Raw genomic sequence first — 19472 nt, 5'->3', positions numbered from 1 at the left:
CCGCCAAGAGAGAATGGCATCCCTACCGCGCGTTGCCGTTGCCACCAGCTCGGTCATCCTGAGACTGGCAGCCTTCATCTTTCTTCGCTGGGTGGGTTGCGCCTTTACCCTCCTGCTCTGTCCGGAATAAAGAGAGGGGACTTATGCTGATTCCTGAGTCGATCTGCAGATTCCTGGCCATCATTTCCCCCGCATAGTCATCACCGCCCTTGCGGTGTACGTCACGTCGCTGCTGTCGCTCTCAACGACCAACGACCAACCCAAGGCATCCACATCGAAGTCCAGTGAGTGGCTTGGCCCTCGAGTCCCTCTTCTGCAGCGGCGAAGAAAGGCTGACGTAGAGGACCTCTTACAGGAAATGCTCAGTCGTCTTCTCAAGGCGGCGTGCTTAAGACGCTGCTGACGGGCCTGCCATCCGCCACCTCCCGGCGCGCGACGCGCTTGACTGTACTGATCAACCTCGTCCTCACGCTGCTGACGTTCGATTTCCTGTTCCACGGCTTAATCTTCTACCCCGGAGACGACGTGGTTCTCTCACGGATTGGATATGTGTCTCCTACAACCGCCAGTCTGCTCGTTCGAGAGCCCGATGCCGCCCAGTTGCCTCTCGTGGTACATTATCGGGAAGAGGAAGCGGACTCCCAATCTGCACCGTGGGTGGAGGAAGGCATCATCTATTCGCTGGATAGCTCAACGGACTTCACGGCTTCCGTGACGCTGCGAGGCTTGAAGCCGTCTTCGCACTACCAGTACTCGCTGTCCAACAACCGCACGGGGTCGTTCGTAACCGCACCTCTCCCGGGTTCCAAGTCCGCCAACCGGCTGTCATTCTTGACGTCCAGCTGCATGAAGTCCAATTTCCCCTACAACCCCTTGTCCCACCCGCTGCGCATCCCGGGGATTGAGAAAATGTCCGAAACCATCCGCCAGTTGCCGGCCTTGCTGCGGCCGTCCTTCATGCTGTTCCTCGGCGACTTCATCTATATCGACGTACCCCAGCGCTTCGGCTCGTCGGTCTCTCACTACCGCGGCGAATACCAGCGCGTTTATAAGTCGCCTTCGTGGTCGACTCCCGGCGATGCCCCTGCCATCGACCTCCCCTGGATCCACACCCTGGACGACCACGAGATCGCCAACGACTGGTCAAAGGGCAACACCACCGCGCCGTATCCCGCCGCCGCCGACCCTTACCTTCATTACCACGTCAGTGTCAACCCTCCCATCCCTGCGACCCCGTTCGCTGCCCCGGAAAATACCACGTACTTCTCTTTCATCAATGGCCCCGCCTCGTTCTTCATGCTGGACACTCGCACCTACCGTTCGGAGCCGGCGAAACCCAACTCGACCATCATAGGCTCGGCCCAGCTGCAATCCCTCCTGGCTTACCTCGCTCGCCCCGAACCCGCCGAGGTCCGTTGGAAGATCATCGCATCCAGCGTCCCGTTCACAAAGAACTGGCACATCGGCACTACTGATACCTGGGGCGGCTTCCTGGATGAGCGCCGCACCGTGTTCGAAGCCATGTGGCGTGCTGAGCGCGAGCTCGGCGTCCGTATCGTTCTGTTGAGCGGCGACCGGCACGAATTCGGAGCCACGCGGTTCCCCGATCCCACCCTGGACTGGACCCCCGACGAGCTGCAGCCCAACACGGCCGGCGAGGGCTTGCATGAATTCAGCGTCGGCCCGCTCAGCATGTTCTACCTGCCCATCCGGACGTACCGTCAGACAGACAATGAGGACGTCACCGTCAAGTACCTCCCCGACGGCAACGTCAAGTACGGGTTGATCGACATTGACATCCAAGACGAGACGGTCGAGACTCCTGGCGGCACCGTCATCACAATCCCCAGCTCCGTCCTGACCTATTCGCTGTACATCGACGACGACGTGGTCTGGAAGTATACGCTCAGCGTCCCCTTGCCCGGTTACGAAGCCCGAGTCACTTATGTGGCGTCCGGAAAACACCCGCGTCTTCTGCCGGGTAAGGTCGTAGAGGATACGTCTGAATCCGGCGTAGGAAGCATCCTGGCCAAAAGCACGATTGGCCGAGTCGAGGAGGTCGCCGGCTATATTCAGCGTCAGGTCGTGGATACGCTGTATGGCTTGATGGAGAGGGCGAAGAAGACCGAGAGGTTAAGCTGAGTTGAATCTTTGCCAAAGCCAATCAAGAGGACTTCGTCAGTGTAACCAGTAAATAGTATAAAATTGCGTTGGTTTAGCATTCTTAATATCATGAATTACCAAATTATTCCTCCCGAGTAAACTGCAATAGACATTCATCTCTTCGTTTTGTTTCCTTTCAATATACAATCCAAGGTAAGCAGGCAGGGAGAAAAAAGAGATAATTAATCACAGGAATGTAAGAATTTGTGTAAGGTAGCCCAATTGTAAGACAAAATAAAGAAAGAAAAAAGAAGAAAGAAGATCAACGCATACCCAACGCCATCCACATGCTAGAAGAGACAGACCGTGGCCCATGAGGCGGCATCATCAAATAAGACAGAGCATAGAAGGTAGAAACAGCATCCGAGAAAAGAACGAGAGGAAAAAATCATCGTCCTCTGCCGCGACCTCCGCCGCCGCCGCCGCCCATCAGTCCACTCATCTGGCTCATCATGCTTTGAAGATCCATGCCTCCCAGACCAGGCATCCCTCCACCACCGCCACCTTGTCCCTGAAGCATCTGCATCATCTTGGACATATCGCCCATGCCAGGCATCCCGGGAAACCCGCCGCCGCCGCCACCGGGACCGCCCATGGCGGCCATGCGTTTCTGCATCGCAGCCAACTGCTGCTCCTTGTTCCCGCCCTTAAGCATGTTCTGGGCACGCTGCATCTGCTTCTTCTGACCGCCGACGCGCTTCGCCATGCCGGCCATCATGCGGTGCTGCGAAAGGAGGTCCTCGACCTCGCGCACGGACGTGCCGCTACCACAGGCGATACGTACCATGCGACTGGGCTTTTCCACAAAGACCTTGCCGTCGCCGTCGAGTTCCTTTGTGGTCATGCTGTCGAAGATGTAGATCATCCGTCGAAGCTTGAGCGAACCGTCTTCGTCATCCAGACCTGCGGTAAGGTTGGACAGACCGGGAATCATGCCGGACAGCTTAGATAAGGGACCCATCTTCATGATAGACGTGATGTTTTCGCGGAAGTCGCGAAGCGTGTAGATTCCTTCCGAGATGTGCTTGTAGGTCTCCTTGGCGGAAGCCGAATCCTTGGTGACAGCCTGGACGTGCTCAACCAGCCCTGCCATGTCACCCATTCCCAGAAGCTTCTGAATGAAGGCCTTCGGCTCGAAGCGCTCCAAATCCATCAGGTGCTCACCAGTACCGAGGTAGATGATCGGTGTGTTCGTGGCTGCGACAGCGGAGATGGCACCACCTCCAGCAGCATGACCGTCTGTCTTGGTGATAATGATCGCTCCGAAATCCGCGGTTGCTTTGAAGGCGGCCGATTGGGCCTCGGCGGCTTGACCGATCGTGCTGTCGAGAACCAGGATGGTCTGGTCGGGGGTCACCGCGGTCTGGATTTGGGTCATTTCGGTGAACAGTTCCTCTTCTTGCCTGTGACGACCACTGGTATCAACGATGATAACCTCGAAGCGCTCCTTCTTGAATTTGGCGACACCCTCGGCCGCCACCACGGCGGGGTCGGTTTGGGTCAGGCTTCCATAGTAGGGGATCTTGGCTTTGGTTGCATTCTGCTTCAGTTGATCGAAAGCACCCGCTCGGAAGGTATCGGCGCAGACCAGGGCGGTCTTGAATCCTCGCATTTGATAGTGACGGGCCAATTTAGTACAGGTAGTGGTCTTGCCCGCACCCTGCAAACCCACGAACATAATCACGTTGGACCGACCCTTCTTGGGGCGGAAGGGCTCCGCGTGCGGATCAACCAATGCAACCAGTTCATCGAAGACGGTTTTCTGGATCAGGCGTTTCTTATTGACGGCGGAGGGCAACGAAGAGAAATCCACGCTGGATTTGATCGATTTCCGGAGGGTTTGGACCAAGCGGACGTTGACGTCGGCTGACAGAAGAGCCGCGCAGATCTCCTTCAGCATGTCATCGAAAGCCTAGACGGGTCGGTCAGCCTACGAGTGCGTATCCATAAGTCAAGAAAGCACACACCTTCTCATCGAGATTGTTAGACCTGGTCAAGTCATTGACGGCGGCGTTGATTCGCCGCCCAAGATCCTGAAGGACCATGGCGTAAGATCCGGTCTAAAACAGATATACAGAAAGGATGCAAGAATGTGTGACCACGAAAGAAGAAGACGAGGGCGAGAAGAAGATGCGAGAGAGAATGCGAGAGGGACGATTGAGGAGGAAGCGAGCGAAGGCGAAGAAGCCAGCGAACCGCCGAATGGGAATGCGGAGAGCCCCCCGCCAATCACAGGCCACCGCGGATCCTTCCGCCTTTCAACGTCCAAAAAAAAAAAAAAAAAAAAAGTCTCCATCATCCATCGAACATCCAGAAGATACAGACCAACTCAAACTTCGGAGTACGAGAGATAGTCAATTAATTGTTCTCTCCTCATCATGGCTCCAGCTTTTGGCAAGAAGCGCAAGGTCTTGGACGGCATCCAAGGGAAAGCTGGTCGTTCCAAGAAGTTCAAGAAGCAGCGCGACTATCACAGCAGCTCCGACGAGGCAGAAGACGAACCTACAGCCACCGATTTCAAGGCCGTCAACTTGGCCGATTCAGATGACGAGGAAGTCGCGGTAGCCACGAAGACGCAGAAGTCCACCAAGAAACCAACCAAATCTACTGGCGCGTCGACAAAATCGAAAGCGGAGTCCAGCGATGAAAGCTCCGTTCACAGCGAGGACGAGAGCGATGAGGGGGAAGAAGATGGCGATGCCTCAGAATCTGATACATCCAAAGATTCGGACGACGATGGCGATTCCGATGTCTCGATGACGGCCCCCAATGCAGACCGCAGAGCAGTCTCCAAACGAAACGATCCGTCCGCTTTCTCAACCTCTATCTCCAAGATTCTCTCGACCAAACTCCCGACCTCCGCTCGCGCTGATCCCGTCCTGTCCCGCAGCAAAACGGCGCAACAAACTAGCACCGAAATCGCAGATGAGAAACTAGATAAGCAAGCGCGGGCCAAATTGCGGGCCGAGAAGAAGGAAGAACTCGACCGTGGCCGAGTCCGCGATGTGTTGGGTGTGGAACGGGGACAGACAGGTGCCGTTGCAGAGGAAGAGAAGCGTTTGCGCAAGACCGCCCAGAGGGGTGTGGTTAAGCTGTTCAATGCCGTTCGGGCATCGCAAGTGCGTGGAGAAGCGGCAGTCAAGGACGAAAGACAAAAGGGAACCGTCGGCATGGGCGAGCGAGAGAAGACCGTGAACGAAGTCAGCAAGCAGGGCTTCTTGGAATTAATCAATGGGAAGAAGGGAAAGCCGTTGAATATCGAAGAAGCGTAACGGCATACATTCGTTCTATCTTGATCCGAACTAGGCATGACTGAGGCGTTTACGGTATTGCTTTACTCGATGTTTTTTTTCTTCTCTTTTTCTTAAACATGTACATGTGGATCAAAAGTCACTCTTATTTACAAGTTCTTGTCAAATAGAATGGAGGGGAGAGAATACCCGATACTATAGTATTATTTTCAGTCGCAACAGATGAAACTCCGACCGATGGAATGACAGTCCCTGTCGACTGCCCTCCCATGAAATGCACAACCATATCGTACATGTTCCCCCTTACGCAAGGCCAATTTTCTGCGCCCATGCTTCAAGCCGGGAGCTTTATTTCTGCTCGAAATCACTCGCCTGCAAGTTCCGAGTCATCGAGGGCAGCCGGACCACCATTCCGTCGAGACCCTTGTTCATCACAACTTGACACCCCAATCGAGACGTCTCTGTCAAGCCGAATGCCAAGTCGAGCATATCATTCTCGTCATCCGATGGTTCTTCCATCTTATCAAACATGTCGGGGTCCTCGACTATAACGTGGCACGTAGAGCAAGCGCACGAACCACCACAGGCTCCTAATGTAACGATGGCGAAGATCAGTAATCGGACGTCTCATTGCGCGCAAGTTGAAATGGGCTCCGAACCTTCCATTTCCAGGTCATTGGCTTGCGCAATGTCCAGCAAGTTGTCCCCCTCGGATACCTGGAAATCGATCTTTTCCCCGTCCTTATCGATGAAGGTCACATTGATTCTGGGGCAGAAAGCATCAGCGACTAGCTCCGATGCCAGTTTGTGCATCGACCCAATTCTTATGACTCACTCTTCGCCCGGCTTGGGAGGCGTGATGTGACCATGTTGGACACCGGCTGTCGCCGAGAAGCTTCGCCGTCCGGAGTCCAATCCCTGGAACGACCTCCGGGCCTTCGTTGCCAGAGACGGACCCCTCGAGTTCAGCGCAAGTCGGCGGGTATTCATTGTGGACGAGCTGAGGAACCTCCTCGATTGAGCATGACGCATGCGATCTCCGGGGATCGTCCGGGGCACATGTCGCAGATTCAAACACGTTTCTCTCCAGAGCGACATTGTGACAATTCCAAATTGCAGCGAGAGGCAGGCCGACGGACCGAAAAAGAGACGAACACAAGCAAGAGGGGAGAGGCAGGGAGAGTGGAGAAGGGGAGGAAAGGGCGCGCAGGAGAAAAAAAGATAATCCCGAAAAAAGGCGGGAAATCCGGACATAATCATTCGCTGCTCCAACTCTGGCGTTTTTCCTCCTCCACTTCCTCGCACGAACTCCCCCCCGAACCGCACCATCGACTCGAATTTTGAAGCTCGGAGCTGAACTCGCCCCCAGTGAGGCCGGATTGCATCTGCCGACGCCATGTCTTCCGCACAAGGGCCCAATCCTCTGCGCCCGTACTATATCCCGCCTGCCATGGGCCTGGAGGTCACCAACGCCTCGTCCCCTCCAGATGCGTCATCGGCCCAGGTGTTTGGCAGCTCGGCGCGCGACCTGCTGCCCGACTTGGACTATTCCGATTATCTCGACAATTCGCCCTCGGTGTCCAGCTGGCTGCGAGATGCTCTGGACCAGGGTATCTGGCGCTACACGAGCATCTTGACGGCGCAGCCTTTCGACGTTGCCAAAACCATTCTGCAGACCTACGTCGCCCCCGACTCCTCCGAGGGACCATGGCCGTTGGATGACCGACGGAGATCCGGAGCGAGCGCTCGAGCTGCGTCGTATCACGATGATGAAGAAGACGAGGATGATGTATGTCTCACGGCAAATTTCTTCGTGCCCGGCGAGGAAGAATCTCATGGCTAACGGCGGGACCGACCCTCTCTAGGAATCTTTATCGTCGGACGATGAGAGCAGTTATTTCACCTCCGCTGCACCTGCAGTTTCTTCGCCGTCTACTCCACGCTCTCGAAAGCCTCGGCGCCATATCACCGACCGCAGCGGTTACATCCCATCCTCCACACCCTCCTCTCGACATGCTCTGGCCATCAAGAACCAATCCTCCCTCATGGAGGTGTTATCCCAGCTGTGGACAACCAGCGGTCCTACGTCGCCGTGGAAGGCCACCAACACGACGTTCATTTATTCCCTGCTCCTCCCCACGTTGAACACGTTCATTCGGAGCCTGCTGTCCGCCATTGTGGGCTTGCCGGAGGAAGATATCTCGTCCTCCATGACTGCGGATATCCTGACGTCGACCTCACCGGGCGCTACGCTCCTCTTGTCCTTCATCTCGACCGCCCTGTCAGCCATCATCCTGTCGCCAATTGACACCGCCCGCACGTTCCTTATTCTGACTCCGGTCACTCACGGGCCTCGCTCTCTCCTGCGAGCCATCCGACAAATCCCAACCCCTAACTGCACTATCCCTCCTCACCTGCTTCCGATCACTGTCCTCCACTCCAGTCTACCAAATTTCATTACCACTACCACCCCACTCTTGCTGAAATCTTACCTTTCGCTTGATCCCGTCCTCAACCCATCCACGTGGAACCTGTTCACCTTCCTTGGATCCGGCTTGGAGCTGGCCGTTCGATTCCCGCTGGAGACGGTCCTCCGCCGCGCACAGATCGCCACATTTACATCGCCCAGTCTGCGACAACAAGCCGCGGGCGGGCTGGCGTCACCGAGCGCAGCCACTTCGGCGGCTCAGGAGGTTGAGACCATCGTCCCTACTCCCCAGACATACCGCGGTGTTGTCGGCACAATGTGGGGAATCGTGTATGAAGAGGGGACGCAAACGCCATCGGAGGTGGAGCGAGCACAGACGGCCCTCAAGAAGCCCATCGCCCTGCGCAAACGGCAAGGACAAGGCATCCAGGGTCTCTACCGGGGCTGGAGAATCGGCATGTGGGGGATTGCTGGAATCTGGGGCGCCAGTCTTCTTGGAAACGCTGGCGCCGGGGACGAAGAAATCCTAACGAGTGGTGGGCAGTTTTAGCGGAACGCCGAGAGATGAATGACGGTCGAACTGGCCTACAACAGCACATCTTCCTATGTCTCGCATCTCATCTCTATCCTTTATTCGATCCATGTTTTCGGCACACTCTCCCCTTCATATTCCCTTCTCTCGATTCACCTCGTCTTTTCCTTTCTTTCTGTTTATCTTTTCTAATACCTATCTGATACGGTCAGGACTGCACTCTTGATCTTCACACATGACAGGATCAGTGGGAGTGACGGCGTTGGGAGGATTCGTTTAGCCTGTATATAATATTCCCATTGAAGTTTTTTACAACGCCCGGTGATCAGCTTATGTTGATATACGGTTTTCTTCGCGGTTTTTGTTCGTCTCGTAGGGCAAATCATGTGGACGTTCTTTTAACCATCTCTCCATCCATAAAGAGTCAAGCGGTATATAGTCAAAAAATAAATTCAGATCAAATGGATTCCCCATTCACAACCGAAAGCAAAGTCCCTCCTCGTATATCAAGATAAATACATCAGATACAGAAAGAAGTCAGTCAAATCGCCAGTCCGTAGAAGTCCTCCATGAACCATATCTATCAATGATCTTAAATATCAAGATCGCAAGAGCAGAGACGTATCTAAGCCTTTCCCCCTTTTTCCAATACAGAAACCCTGGATTGCCTTCCACAGGGTTGTTCTCAGTGGGTCGTCGCCCTTTTGTGTGAAGATAAAAAAAAATTCGTCCGAAATCATTCAAGAAAAGAAAGTACCAAATGTGCAAGCCGAAGAACGCCTGTCATTCACCCATCTAAGTCATTCAAGTTGGTCGGAAAGGATCGAGGTTCATTCCACTCTCGAAACTATTCTTTGAATCATCTGCCAGGGAGAGAAAAGAACTTTTTTCCCCTCCTGTTCTGGGCAGCATTCGGCGGATTCCGACGTCTTGTTCCCGAAGGAAAATGAGAGAATAGATAATTAAAATCAAAACCGCGTCTCTCCTTTCGTCAGTTGACCAAAGGAAATGTATAATACAAACTCAGACATTTGTGAGTCAAGTTTGGGTATCATCGTAAAGAAAAACAACAAAAAGCGAAAAGGAAACAGGTCACGTAGGTGATTATTTGTCGGCAAATCTCCGGTCGAAGTATCGCAAGACGCCCATCACGCTGGCTGCCTCGACTTCCATCGCGGCTCGCGAGTTCTCCGCCGGGGCGACGTCTTTCGGGTTCGGCAGCGTGTGAAGTTTGGGGAGCCAAGCAGAGATTTCATCGCTGGCCCGAGAGAAGTTGGGGTGCCGCGACAGCGTCGTGAAAGCGTCGGCGCAGGAAAGGGTCAAGGACGGGGTCTTGGACGAAGCGGAGTTGGCGTTGACCGTCGATCCGCTCCGGGGAGGTGGATTCGAGTTCCGCGACTGACAGCATCCACCGTCGGCGCCCTTACCGCCGCAGCAGCCGGAGGAGGCAACGCTGGCGGAGCGGGATGCCGCCAGCGTCTTGCAAAAAAGAGTGCTTCGCGGATCGGACATGCACTGGGCGCAGGTACCCGGGCCGTTCGCACACGGATTGGTCGCCTGGCTGATGGAAGGCAGGGTCACCTCCGAACGAACGTCGCCGTCGGACGGGGGTGGCGTAAACTGAGACAAATTCTGGATCGGGGCGAGTCGGTTGTTCTCGAACGAGCTCTGTTGCTCACGCTGCTCCTCCTGCGCCGCCATCTCGGCACAGATGCACGGGGTTCCGTCCTGGCAGAATCCGCAGGGATCGACCGCGGGCGACGAAACCGCCGTCGACGTGTCTTCCTGGGCTTGGGGCGCCGCAAACCGCGTTGTAAAATCAATCTCCATTTCCTCGGGGTCCGGCTTGATCTGAGGCTCCGGTCGAACGGCCCCGGATGTGCTCGGACGCTTCGAATCGCGAGTTTCGATGCCAGGCATGGTAAATGCGTCCTCAATGCACTGGCAGTGGGTTGACGAGCAGTTGCTGCACCCCAGGGGCACCTCCTCTCGTTCCTCATGGGCATGGCTGCCGGCATTACTCGATTGCGCCCTTCCTCGAGCCTCCCGATCGGCGGAGGATCGAGCTTTATCCCCGGAGGCACTGTTCTCGGAGATGGAGGACCGGAATTCCTTGACCAGGGTTTCCTTGGCGCTTCGTTCGACGGAGACCTCCTTCTCGAGAGCGTGACAGCGGTCCCGCCACCAGGACATCTCGTTACGGCATTGCTCGACTTCGTGGGACAGATTGGAGATCTGCTCCTTGAAGGCGGCTACGTGGATATCATGCTCGTCTTCGATCTGCTTAATCTGATCCTCGAGCTCGTTGACGCGGGCGGCTCGTCGTTCCCGGAAAGCTCTCTGGGCCGCTCGATTCTGGGCTTTGCGTTTGGTGGGAGGCGTATCGGTCGCTGGCTTGCGACCGGGCTTAGGGCGTGGTGGAATGACCCATTCCTTGGAGGTGATCGATCCGGGTGTGCCCGGACCGGGAGACGGTGAGATCGCAGGCTTGGCGGCCAGTGCGGGAGCCAACGGAGCTGCCGAGGGAGCCGGGGTGGCCATGATTATTGAATTATGTCGTAATAGTAAAAATTTGCGAGAGAAATCCTCTCGAAGGCGAGAGGAAGTTCTGCGGCGCAATCAGTGGGCATGTCCTTTGGGGGGGAGTGCGGGAAGGAAGACGGTGAGGGAGCGGAAGGGCAGAAGCAACGGACCAGGTGTGGTGTCACTTGATCGCCTCGGCCGGAAGAGCGGATGTGCGCTCCCTCAGCCGGTAAGCGAGACGACGTGCTGAGCCAATCCCGGGGGTGAGTGGTGCTCAAGGAGCAATTCGAGATGGAGAATTGCTCGGGAGTGCAGGTAGAAAGATTGGGGGAGCAGGGATGGCAGGAGAGCAGAGATGAGCCAGGGAATCAACAGAGGGAGAGAGAGAGAGAGAGAGAAGGGAAAGAAGAGGGGGAAATACTGAACTACTGGCAAAATGAACGATCGGATCAGATTAGATTATCGTGCGCTCGCCCCGATTTCGGAAGGCGAGTGGACTCGCTTGGGGCTCTCATTCGTCGACCCGTGGATGCTGTCCAGTTATCAATCAATCTGCTCCTCGGGCTTTAGGGTAAACTGCCTGCAGCCTAGCCTGCGTTCGCTCGGCTTTGGGGAAAGCTGGCTAGTCCAGTATCGTACTTGATCCTGTCCACCTAGAATGCCCTCTCGATTGCTCTACGCCTTGTCCGATTCGTAAGAATGCTTAGAATAGTCAGGAGTAGTAGCACGAGAAAGAGAAGAAAAAAAGAAAAAGAAAAGAAGTGAGTCACCGTTGCCTGCTTCCCAACTCCCAAGGCTTCATCCATGGACCCGTCGAAATTCTCTTCCCTCCAAGACCACCAGGCGGGATGTGGGTACGTGCCCTCCCTTGGGAGGTGCGTGTGAAATATTCTCTCCCGCGATGACCGCCACAACCCCTGCATTCAATGGATTCAGATCCCGTAGCAAGAGTCTGGATGAATCCTATCATCCATGATGGATTCAGGGCTCTAAGTCCACGTTCATGGCAACGTTGAACATCGTAGCAACGGTTCATGTGCATAAGATGCACTCTGCCACGGAGCATCTCCAGCCCGCTGACCCCATTCCGCGAGAGTGGACGATTAGAAATAAGAACGGGTTCAGCCAATCGCACGCAGTGGCAACGGTCTCCATCATCCTCCACTCAGCCCGAGTAGAGGAAAGGAGAGAGAGACACAAGAAACGAATTCACTCGGCACCGCGACTCCCTCCATCATCTGATCTTATCTGATCCGGTCTTGTCCGCATTGGGACTCGGGATCCTTGCAGCCAATAACCCAGAGATGAGGAATCCTGATGATCGCCCGGACTCTTTGCCTTAGCCGGGTCCAGCATAGCTCAATGGATCTCGTTCCTCAAGGTGGAAAGGGAATGAAAATTCTGTTTCCTTTTACTAATCGCTCGTCCGCGCGACCTTCAATTCCCGATGCCGATGAACGGAATCAATTGCGCGAATTCCGGACCGAATTGCTGCCTTCGCTGCCTGTTGACCGACTTTTGATAAAGCCGTCGGACCAGCTAGAACTCGCGCTGGATATTGCTTTTGCATAGTTTCCAACCGGAGGTTTTTTGGGAACTAGTAGTGAGTAGGTGTTGTGGACGTGTCGCATTGCGCAAGGGGTGAGACTCGACTAAAGTTCGGAGCACTACTCCGTACTGACAGAGAAACTAGGCCTTTGTGCCTTGCCTTCATAAGTTCTACCGATTATCGCTCTCTACTCCGCAGTCCCGATGGACTTGGTTCTTAATTTTGAAAATTTCATCGGCTCAATCCATCACCCCTGAAGGCAATTCCACTTGACGTCAGAGATAGTCAAATTAAATTACTCCTCGCACCCTAGAGAGTAGAGATGCGCCGACGCGCTCGGTCGATTTTTCCCAATAAAGTTACAGACTCCACTACTTCGTCACTGGCGTGGCTGTCAACGCATTATGAGTCTTGTCATGAGCAATAATGTGAGCATCCATCCCAGCCCCTATAGGACCTCTTGCAGCTCGGTCAACCGCGGTGCCCCGGCGGACGGAGGGAACGAGAACTTGGTCTGCACAAACGCCTTCTGCAGGCCCTGCTCTCGTCTCTCGAACAATGCATACAATTGAGGCATATCCTCCAGGCGCACGCGATGGGTGACCATGTCCAGTGGGTCAATTTCCTGGCGTCGGATGAGCTCCAGTAAGTGATGCCAGTATCTGTGCACGGGAGCCTGGCCGTTGCCGATCAACCGGATGCCGGTTTGCATGATGGCTCCAATATTGAAGTGGTTGGTCTAGAAATGATTGCCATGTGTTAGACATCCTGCGCTAAGTATGTACCTGACGTAAAAACAATGGCGCGATGACTTACGTATCCGGCATAGATTCCCGTGATGCCAATGCGTCCGAAGGGACGAACGCTGGTGATCATTTCATTCAACAACTCCGACGTGTCTGTCTCCATTCCCAGGAGCATCTCGAAGTAGTGTGCCCACCCTTTGGCATACTCGCCCGCGGCGCAGTCCAGGGCCACGTCGGGACCGCCTGGAACGATCTTCTTCAGCTGCGAAGTGATCGACTCCCCTCGCGGCAGCTGACTGAAATCAAGCGTCTCGACCTTGGGAACCTTCGACTTGACAAAGTCCAGTCTCCACGCGGCCTCTCCGCCATCGATCAATATCACTCGACTGGCTCCTTGACCGAAACTGAACCCCACGACCATCTGCCCGATCGGTCCTGCACCCCAGACAGCGACGACATCGCCAGGGGTCACCCCGGTGTCGACGACGCAGTGATAGGACGTAGCGAGGACGTCCGACAGATACAGACCCTTTTCGTCGGGAACATCATCCGGCAGTTGCAGCAGATTCATGTCGCCATATGGCACGCGCACATACTCGGCCTGACCTCCGGCAAACCCCCCGGTGAAATGGCTGTATCCAAACATCCCTGAGGTGCGTTTGCCATACATGACATTCTCGATGGTGTTTTCGTTGGTCCTTTCGCAGCTCGAGGTGAGCTGCTTTTGACAGTTGGTACAGTCGCCACAGGCAATTGGGAAGGCTGCCACCACGCGATCCCCGGCTTTGACCTTGGTCGCCTTCGGTCCAACGCTCTCGACCACTCCACAGAACTCGTGGCCGAGAACATCCCCTTTCTCGAGCTGGGGAATGACCCCTGCGACGTGTGAGCGATGATAGGGGGGCTGGAACAGATGATGCCCTCAATTCATACCATGGTAAAGATGGAGATCGCTCCCACAGATTGTGCTTCCAGTGATCTTGACGATAACGTCGCTCTCGTTGATGACTCTTGGCTTTGGCATCTCCACTGTCACCATGTTAGACGATGATCCATTGGTAGCCCTATGTAGTACACTCCCTAGTACTCACCAACCTCAACGCAGTTCTTCCCCTGCCACACCGTCGCCTTGATCTTCTCCCCTGTTTCTTGTCCATAGTCTCCCTTGGCGTAGTTACTTACGTCGGTTTCAATGGTGGCATTGTCCGAATGCCCCACAACCTTCTCTGCAATATTGGCGGCCTGAGATGCGGCCATTGTGGAATTATCAGAATAGACAAAAATACGATCGGCAAGCAAGTACAGTTATAGTTGACGCTAAATGGCGACGTTGGAGCTGCCACGCCGGAATTTAAACGGGGGGGCGGTGTCATCTCGCCGTGCTTGAGTGACTGACATCACTGTGAAGTCGACTTCTTCCGCGATTCTTGGAACAACCAGCTTTGGGCTATTTCTGGGTCGCCTCTCCGCACGACAGCTTCAACTGCTTCCGGTTAATTGTAAACAAGACCGCATTCGATGTGCAAATCCCCCGCCTCGAGTCATCGGCGTCGGTCCAGCAAAAGCAGGTTCTACAGCTGCGTCATCCTCGACCAGGCTGCATCGCACAACTCAGTCAAACTTTCCAATGGACCAGCGACAGGACGCAGTGAGTTTCAACTGGGCTGCAAGTCGGTCATGAGCGAGAGTAGGGCAGCAACGGTCGGTCCAACGATGCAATTCCAGCGCATCGGATCTGATCCCTCACATCTTCGCTCTCGGGTCAACAGGTTCCATCGGATTCCTCGTGCCAGCTGTTCAGGGAGGCCGTGACATTCCAAGGGATGCCATTAGGATGGTCTTTCCCTTTATAAACCCCTCCGGTTCCACATACTTGATCCTATCATCCCACATTCTTCCCAGCGGTCTTTTGATTTCTCTCCCGTTGCTCTCCGCTGACACCCACCACGATGAAACATAAACACCTCAACCGCATTCTGAACCACGTCTTCCCGAAAGAGCAAAAGCAAGAGCATCATCATCATCATCACTATCAGCAATGCCATAATTGTACGAGCAACGGCCCCAACCAGGCGCCTCCCCAAGGGGGTCCGTATCCACCCCATCCCCAACAGCAGTCGACGCCGCCTGCATCCCCTCCAGGTGGGTTGATTCCACGTTCTCCTTCCAGTGATCTTTGTTCTCTTGGCATAGGGCAGGAATCCTGGACTGCATTTGCGTCTGATCAGTGCCATGCCATCCCTGCGTCACCCAAAACTCCGCTGCATACCACTGCCTAGACTTGCCAAATTCCCTAATCATGATTAAACTCCAACCGATCGCCCGAACCTTCAGCTATATCCATATCCTTTTGTAGAACTGTCCTTGGGCTCTTTCGTTGAACCAGAGACCGCTGTCTTGCTCATTGGCAAGAGGATCATGACCCCTAGTTTCCAGACGCAATCTCCCTCTATCCCCGGGTGTCTTTCGCTGTTGCTTTTTTCTTTTTTATTTATTCCCTCGCTCTCTCTTTCTTCCCTTTTCGTAATTGCTTGCAACCAACATGCTTGCTAAGAATCTATTTCTATCGCTACTTGCAGTGTCTCCGGGTATGACTCAATATAAACCACCGAGGCCTGCCGCATCCTCGGAGCCCCAGAGGGTTTTTGCTCACTTTATTGTAAGACTTGTCGTTGATGGACCCGTTGGACCGCATTGACATGCTTTTAGGTGGGCAACGCATACTCAATGACTCCGCAGCATTGGGAGACCGACATAATCGAGGCCTCAAAGGCCCACATTGACGGATTTGCATTGAATGTCGCTCCTCAGGATGACTATACTGACCGGGTTCTCCAAACGGCATACGATGCTGCGGAAAGGATCGGCAACTTCTCCTTGTTCATTTCATTTGACTACGGGTCTGGAGGCCCGTGGCCGGCTGACAGAGTAATCAATACCATCAATGCATACAAAGGCCGGAGGGCCCAATTCCACTACCATGGAAAGCCGCTGGTTTCCACATTTGAAGGCGTTGCCAATGCGGGTGATTGGCCAAGAATCAAGAGTGCTACGGGTTGCATATTCATTCCAAACTGGACAAGTATGGGACCAGAAGGCATCAGGGGCGTTCTGAACGAGATTGACGGCGCATTCAGCTGGGATGCATGGCCCGTCGGGGCCGAAGATAAGAACGCGTCAAGTGATTTGGCATGGATGAATGCTCTGGCAGGAAAGCCGTACATGATGCCAGTTGCCCCCTGGTTTTATACGAACCTTCCCCAGTGGAACAAGAACTGGCTCTGGCGTGGCGATGACATGTGGCATTATCGATGGCAGCAGGTGATGGAGCTGCAGCCTGCGCTTGTCCAGGTAAGCTCCCCGTCGGGCAACTCTTTTCCCCTTCCCCTTGCTCATGAATATCTCTGCCATTCTAGATTCTGAGTTGGAATGACTATGGGGAAACCCATTACATCGGACCAATTTACGAACCCGGAATACCAGACGGAGCGGCACGATATGTCCAGAATCATCCGCATGATGCGTGGCGAGAACTCTTGCCGTATTACATTGATTCATACCGGCGCAATCTGATGAATCCTCACAGCCAGCTCAGGGCTGCGTCCCCGGGATTTTACAATCCAAAGTACCCCATGTCTTTCACTGACAAGATCGTTTACTGGTACCGATTGAATCCCAGCACCGCGGGAAGCTCCGAAGGCACCACCGGGAATAACCCAGCCGCGGGTCAGCGGGTCTTGCCACCTGGTCAGATATCCCAGGACCGAGTGTTCTTCAGCACATTCATAACCCAGCCGAGTGATGTATACGCCCAAATCGGCGGGGAATCACCAACATTCTTCCGCGTGAAATCACCGGGAATCAACCACTTTTCTGTTCCGTTCTATGGACAACGGGGCCCAGTGAGGTTCGGAATCATGCGAAATCACCAGGAAGTAGCGACAGCAACTGGTCCACCCATCAGTGATCAATGCATTGGTGGAGTTGTCGACTGGAATGCCTTCGTGGGTTCCAGTGGCTAGCGGGGAATTCACGAAATTGGCAGAGACGGAATCATATGGACGAGAAATGACTAGCATACACCAGCGCTACCTGCATGCGTAAAATGAATGAGTTTTGACCTTTCCAAGTGGCTGTAATTAGGATGTAGGATCTACTCCGTAAGATGTCGAATCATGAGGGGCGGCCATGTGACGGGATGACGTGCTTATCAGTTGGTTCCTGAGGCCTGCGGAGAGCTAAGCCCTTTTCGGCCGCTCCCAGGGAAGCTTCCCCAACTTCCCCAGCCGCCCTCTCGCCCTCTCTCTCTCCCTTCCCTTCCCTTCCCTTCCCTTCTCTCCTCTCTTCTCCCATTCTCTCATTGCTTAGTTTGCTCCATTTTAGATCCCCTCGCCCAAATTCCCTCGGTTCCTTCGTGCAGCCTCATCATGACCAAGAAAAGTGTTCTTGGTCTCCGGGATTCTTCCCTGGCTTATCGCCTGTCTGGCGAGCTCCCGGAGGAAACAGCTGCATTCACCTCAACCTCTTCTGCTGCTCCCAGCACAAGCACTGCCACGTTCTCCCCCGAGGACTATGCGAAACCCTACTGTGATTTCATGACCTCAAACCCTACTATCTTTCATGCGGTCGACGGCTTTACCAAACAGCTGGAGAAGAACGGGTACAAGCGCCTGCCAGAGCGGGAAACTTGGACCAACAAGTTAGAGCGTGGAGGTAAATACTACGTCACCCGGAACTCCAGCGCTTCCATTGCGTTCTCGATCGGAAAGGATTATCAAAGTGGCAATGGGTTGGCTATCATCGCCGGCCACATTGATGCGCTCACCGCCAAATTGAAGCCTGTCTCCAAGCTGCCCAACAAGTCGGGCTATGTCCAACTAGGGGTTGCTCCGTATGCCGGTGCTCTGAGCGACACCTGGTGGGATCGTGACCTTTCCGTCGGAGGTCGCGTCCTCGTCCGTAACCCAAGCAGCGGTAAAGTCGAGTCCAAGTTGGTCAAGTTGGACTGGCCAATTGCGCGAATCCCAACCCTAGCTCCCCATTTTGGGGCTCCCTCGCAGCCGCCATTCAATAAAGAAACCCAAATGGTTCCGATCATTGGTGTGGATAACTCGGATCTCTTCTCGCAGCAAACCCCATCCTCGTCCGACGCTGCTAGCGGGATCAAACCCGGCACGTTTGCGGCCACACAACCGGAGAAGCTGGTCAAAGTAATCTCTGGGGAGCTTGGTATCACCGACTATAGCACCATCCTGAGTTGGGAGCTCGAGCTGTTTGACAGTCAACCCGCAAGACTTGGTGGCCTGGAAAAGGATCTCATTTTTGCCGGGCGAATCGATGACAAGCTCTGCTGTTATGCGGCCCAGGAGGCTCTGCTGGCATCGTCCGATGACACCTCAACTGGCTCTGTCAAGATGGTGGGAATGTTTGACGACGAGGAAATTGGTAGCTTACTGCGCCAAGGCGCTCGCTCCAATTTCATGAGCAGCGTGATCGAGCGCATTACGGAGGCCTTTGCGCCTGAGTATGGGCCCAACCTACTGTCTCAGACAGTGGCTAACAGCTTCTTCGTCTCCTCCGACGTCATTCATGCCGTCAATCCAAACTTCGCCAGTGTCTATCTTGAAAATCATGCTCCCCGTCTGAACGTTGGCGTGGCCGTGTCTGCCGATTCAAATGGCCACATGACGACGGACAGCGTGAGCTACGGCTTTATGAAGCGCGTCGCCGATCGTACTGGGTCGGCCTTGCAGGTCTTCCAGATCCGCAATGACTCCCGTAGTGGTGGGACGATCGGGCCCATGACCAGCTCTCGCATCGGGATGAGGGCCATCGATGTCGGGATTCCCCAGCTGAGCATGCACAGCATCCGCGCCACAACCGGACGTTTGGACCCGGGCTTGGGAGTGAAGCTATTCAAGGGCTTCTTTGATCATTTCGAGGAAGTCGACAAGGAGTTCGCCGACTTTTAATTCCTACGATGCTACGACGGAGACACTTATTGCCATTGACTCGAATATCTGTCTGTCCTCTGTCGGCGTACAAGTGCCTCCACGACGACCCCATTTCCCCTGTTTATCTCAAGACTCTATCAATTAGACTACTGTTGGTTGCTAGCACCAGCTGGCAGGTTCAGCTAGAAATCTCGATTGGTTTTCGATTAATGGTTGAATAATATTCTAATAGGAGTGCTATATCTGTGTAGTATATATATATAGACTGAAAGAGAAAACAAGAATGGCGAAGACCGAGCGAGGCCGAGCCCAGTGAAGCTGGAAGA

General features: G+C 54.4%; 9 protein-coding genes across 9 annotated transcripts; 5 read left to right on the top strand and 4 right to left on the bottom strand.

Moving 5' to 3' along the window:
- Nucleotides 1-13: 13 nt before the first annotated feature.
- On the top strand, nt 14-2142 carry P170DRAFT_431114 (alkaline phosphatase family protein; the record flags this gene model as incomplete). The annotated part of the gene is made up of 3 exons (XM_024848003.1): nt 14-91; nt 170-284; nt 356-2142. The coding sequence occupies 3 exons, from the start codon at nt 14-16 to the stop codon at nt 2140-2142; spliced, it is 1980 nt and encodes a 659-aa protein (XP_024698450.1).
- Nucleotides 2143-2217: 75 nt separating this feature from the next.
- P170DRAFT_418897 (RNA-binding signal recognition particle subunit SRP54) lies at nt 2218-4325 on the bottom strand. Its single transcript, XM_024847249.1, has 2 exons — nt 4131-4325; nt 2218-4075 (listed from the first exon to the last, which is right to left on the bottom strand). Exons 1-2 carry the CDS (start codon nt 4206-4208, stop codon nt 2552-2554), a joined length of 1602 nt encoding a protein of 533 aa, XP_024698449.1. The 5' UTR covers nt 4209-4325; the 3' UTR covers nt 2218-2551.
- Nucleotides 4326-4473: 148 nt separating this feature from the next.
- P170DRAFT_441605 (rRNA-processing protein RRP15) lies at nt 4474-5613 on the top strand. The gene has a single exon (XM_024850352.1). It carries the CDS (start codon nt 4542-4544, stop codon nt 5433-5435), a length of 894 nt encoding a protein of 297 aa, XP_024698448.1. The 5' UTR covers nt 4474-4541; the 3' UTR covers nt 5436-5613.
- On the bottom strand, nt 5542-6680 carry P170DRAFT_441603 (ferredoxin family 2Fe-2S iron-sulfur cluster binding protein). Its single transcript, XM_024850351.1, has 3 exons — nt 6250-6680; nt 6074-6180; nt 5542-6004 (listed from the first exon to the last, which is right to left on the bottom strand). Exons 1-3 carry the CDS (start codon nt 6402-6404, stop codon nt 5763-5765), a joined length of 504 nt encoding a protein of 167 aa, XP_024698447.1. The 5' UTR covers nt 6405-6680; the 3' UTR covers nt 5542-5762.
- P170DRAFT_468831 (mitofusin complex protein UGO1) lies at nt 6391-8803 on the top strand. Its single transcript, XM_024852572.1, has 2 exons — nt 6391-7203; nt 7280-8803. Exons 1-2 carry the CDS (start codon nt 6811-6813, stop codon nt 8390-8392), a joined length of 1506 nt encoding a protein of 501 aa, XP_024698446.1. The 5' UTR covers nt 6391-6810; the 3' UTR covers nt 8393-8803.
- Nucleotides 8804-9184: 381 nt separating this feature from the next.
- On the bottom strand, nt 9185-11052 carry hapX (bZIP transcription factor HapX). The gene has a single exon (XM_024855354.1). The coding sequence runs from the start codon at nt 10913-10915 to the stop codon at nt 9479-9481; it is 1437 nt and encodes a 478-aa protein (XP_024698445.1). The 5' UTR covers nt 10916-11052; the 3' UTR covers nt 9185-9478.
- A 1793-nt stretch (nt 11053-12845) lies between these two features.
- Nucleotides 12846-14449, bottom strand: P170DRAFT_459646 (zinc-dependent alcohol dehydrogenase; the record flags this gene model as incomplete). The annotated part of the gene is made up of 4 exons (XM_024851881.1): nt 12846-13185; nt 13263-14068; nt 14126-14221; nt 14284-14449. 4 exons carry the CDS (start codon nt 14447-14449, stop codon nt 12895-12897), a joined length of 1359 nt encoding a protein of 452 aa, XP_024698444.1. The 3' UTR covers nt 12846-12894.
- A 1285-nt stretch (nt 14450-15734) lies between these two features.
- Nucleotides 15735-17322, top strand: P170DRAFT_514420 (glycoside hydrolase family 71 protein; the record flags this gene model as incomplete). The annotated part of the gene is made up of 3 exons (XM_024855207.1): nt 15735-15851; nt 15902-16543; nt 16609-17322. 3 exons carry the CDS (start codon nt 15735-15737, stop codon nt 17212-17214), a joined length of 1365 nt encoding a protein of 454 aa, XP_024698443.1. The 3' UTR covers nt 17215-17322.
- A 206-nt stretch (nt 17323-17528) lies between these two features.
- Nucleotides 17529-19428, top strand: P170DRAFT_441596 (M18 family aminopeptidase). The gene has a single exon (XM_024850350.1). It carries the CDS (start codon nt 17620-17622, stop codon nt 19162-19164), a length of 1545 nt encoding a protein of 514 aa, XP_024698442.1. The 5' UTR covers nt 17529-17619; the 3' UTR covers nt 19165-19428.
- Nucleotides 19429-19472: the final 44 nt, after the last annotated feature.

The sequence above is a fragment of the Aspergillus steynii genome (assembly GCF_002849105.1).
Source record: "Aspergillus steynii IBT 23096 chromosome Unknown P170scaffold_11, whole genome shotgun sequence".
Classification (NCBI taxonomy): domain Eukaryota; kingdom Fungi; phylum Ascomycota; class Eurotiomycetes; order Eurotiales; family Aspergillaceae; genus Aspergillus; species Aspergillus steynii.
This window is presented reverse-complemented; position numbering and strand designations above follow the sequence as displayed.

Excerpts from the sequence above, each read along its gene's own strand:
- P170DRAFT_441603 (XM_024850351.1), bottom strand. The coding sequence starts at position 6,404 with ATGAATACCCGCCGACTTGCGCTGAACTCGAGGGGTCCGTCTCTGGCA. Across the intron at positions 6,181-6,249 it reads CCTCCCAAGCCGGGCGAAGA|AATCAATGTGACCTTCATCG; the intron begins GTGAGTCATAAG and ends TTTCTGCCCCAG. Across the intron at positions 6,005-6,073 it reads CAATGACCTGGAAATGGAAG|GAGCCTGTGGTGGTTCGTGC; the intron begins GTTCGGAGCCCA and ends TCGTTACATTAG.
- P170DRAFT_468831 (XM_024852572.1), top strand. The coding sequence starts at position 6,811 with ATGTCTTCCGCACAAGGGCCCAATCCTCTGCGCCCGTACTATATCCCG. Across the intron at positions 7,204-7,279 it reads ATGAAGAAGACGAGGATGAT|GAATCTTTATCGTCGGACGA; the intron begins GTATGTCTCACG and ends GACCCTCTCTAG.
- P170DRAFT_441605 (XM_024850352.1), top strand. The coding sequence starts at position 4,542 with ATGGCTCCAGCTTTTGGCAAGAAGCGCAAGGTCTTGGACGGCATCCAA.
- P170DRAFT_418897 (XM_024847249.1), bottom strand. The coding sequence starts at position 4,208 with ATGGTCCTTCAGGATCTTGGGCGGCGAATCAACGCCGCCGTCAATGAC. Across the intron at positions 4,076-4,130 it reads CTAACAATCTCGATGAGAAG|GCTTTCGATGACATGCTGAA; the intron begins GTGTGTGCTTTC and ends CGACCCGTCTAG.
- hapX (XM_024855354.1), bottom strand. The coding sequence starts at position 10,915 with ATGGCCACCCCGGCTCCCTCGGCAGCTCCGTTGGCTCCCGCACTGGCC.
- P170DRAFT_441596 (XM_024850350.1), top strand. The coding sequence starts at position 17,620 with ATGACCAAGAAAAGTGTTCTTGGTCTCCGGGATTCTTCCCTGGCTTAT.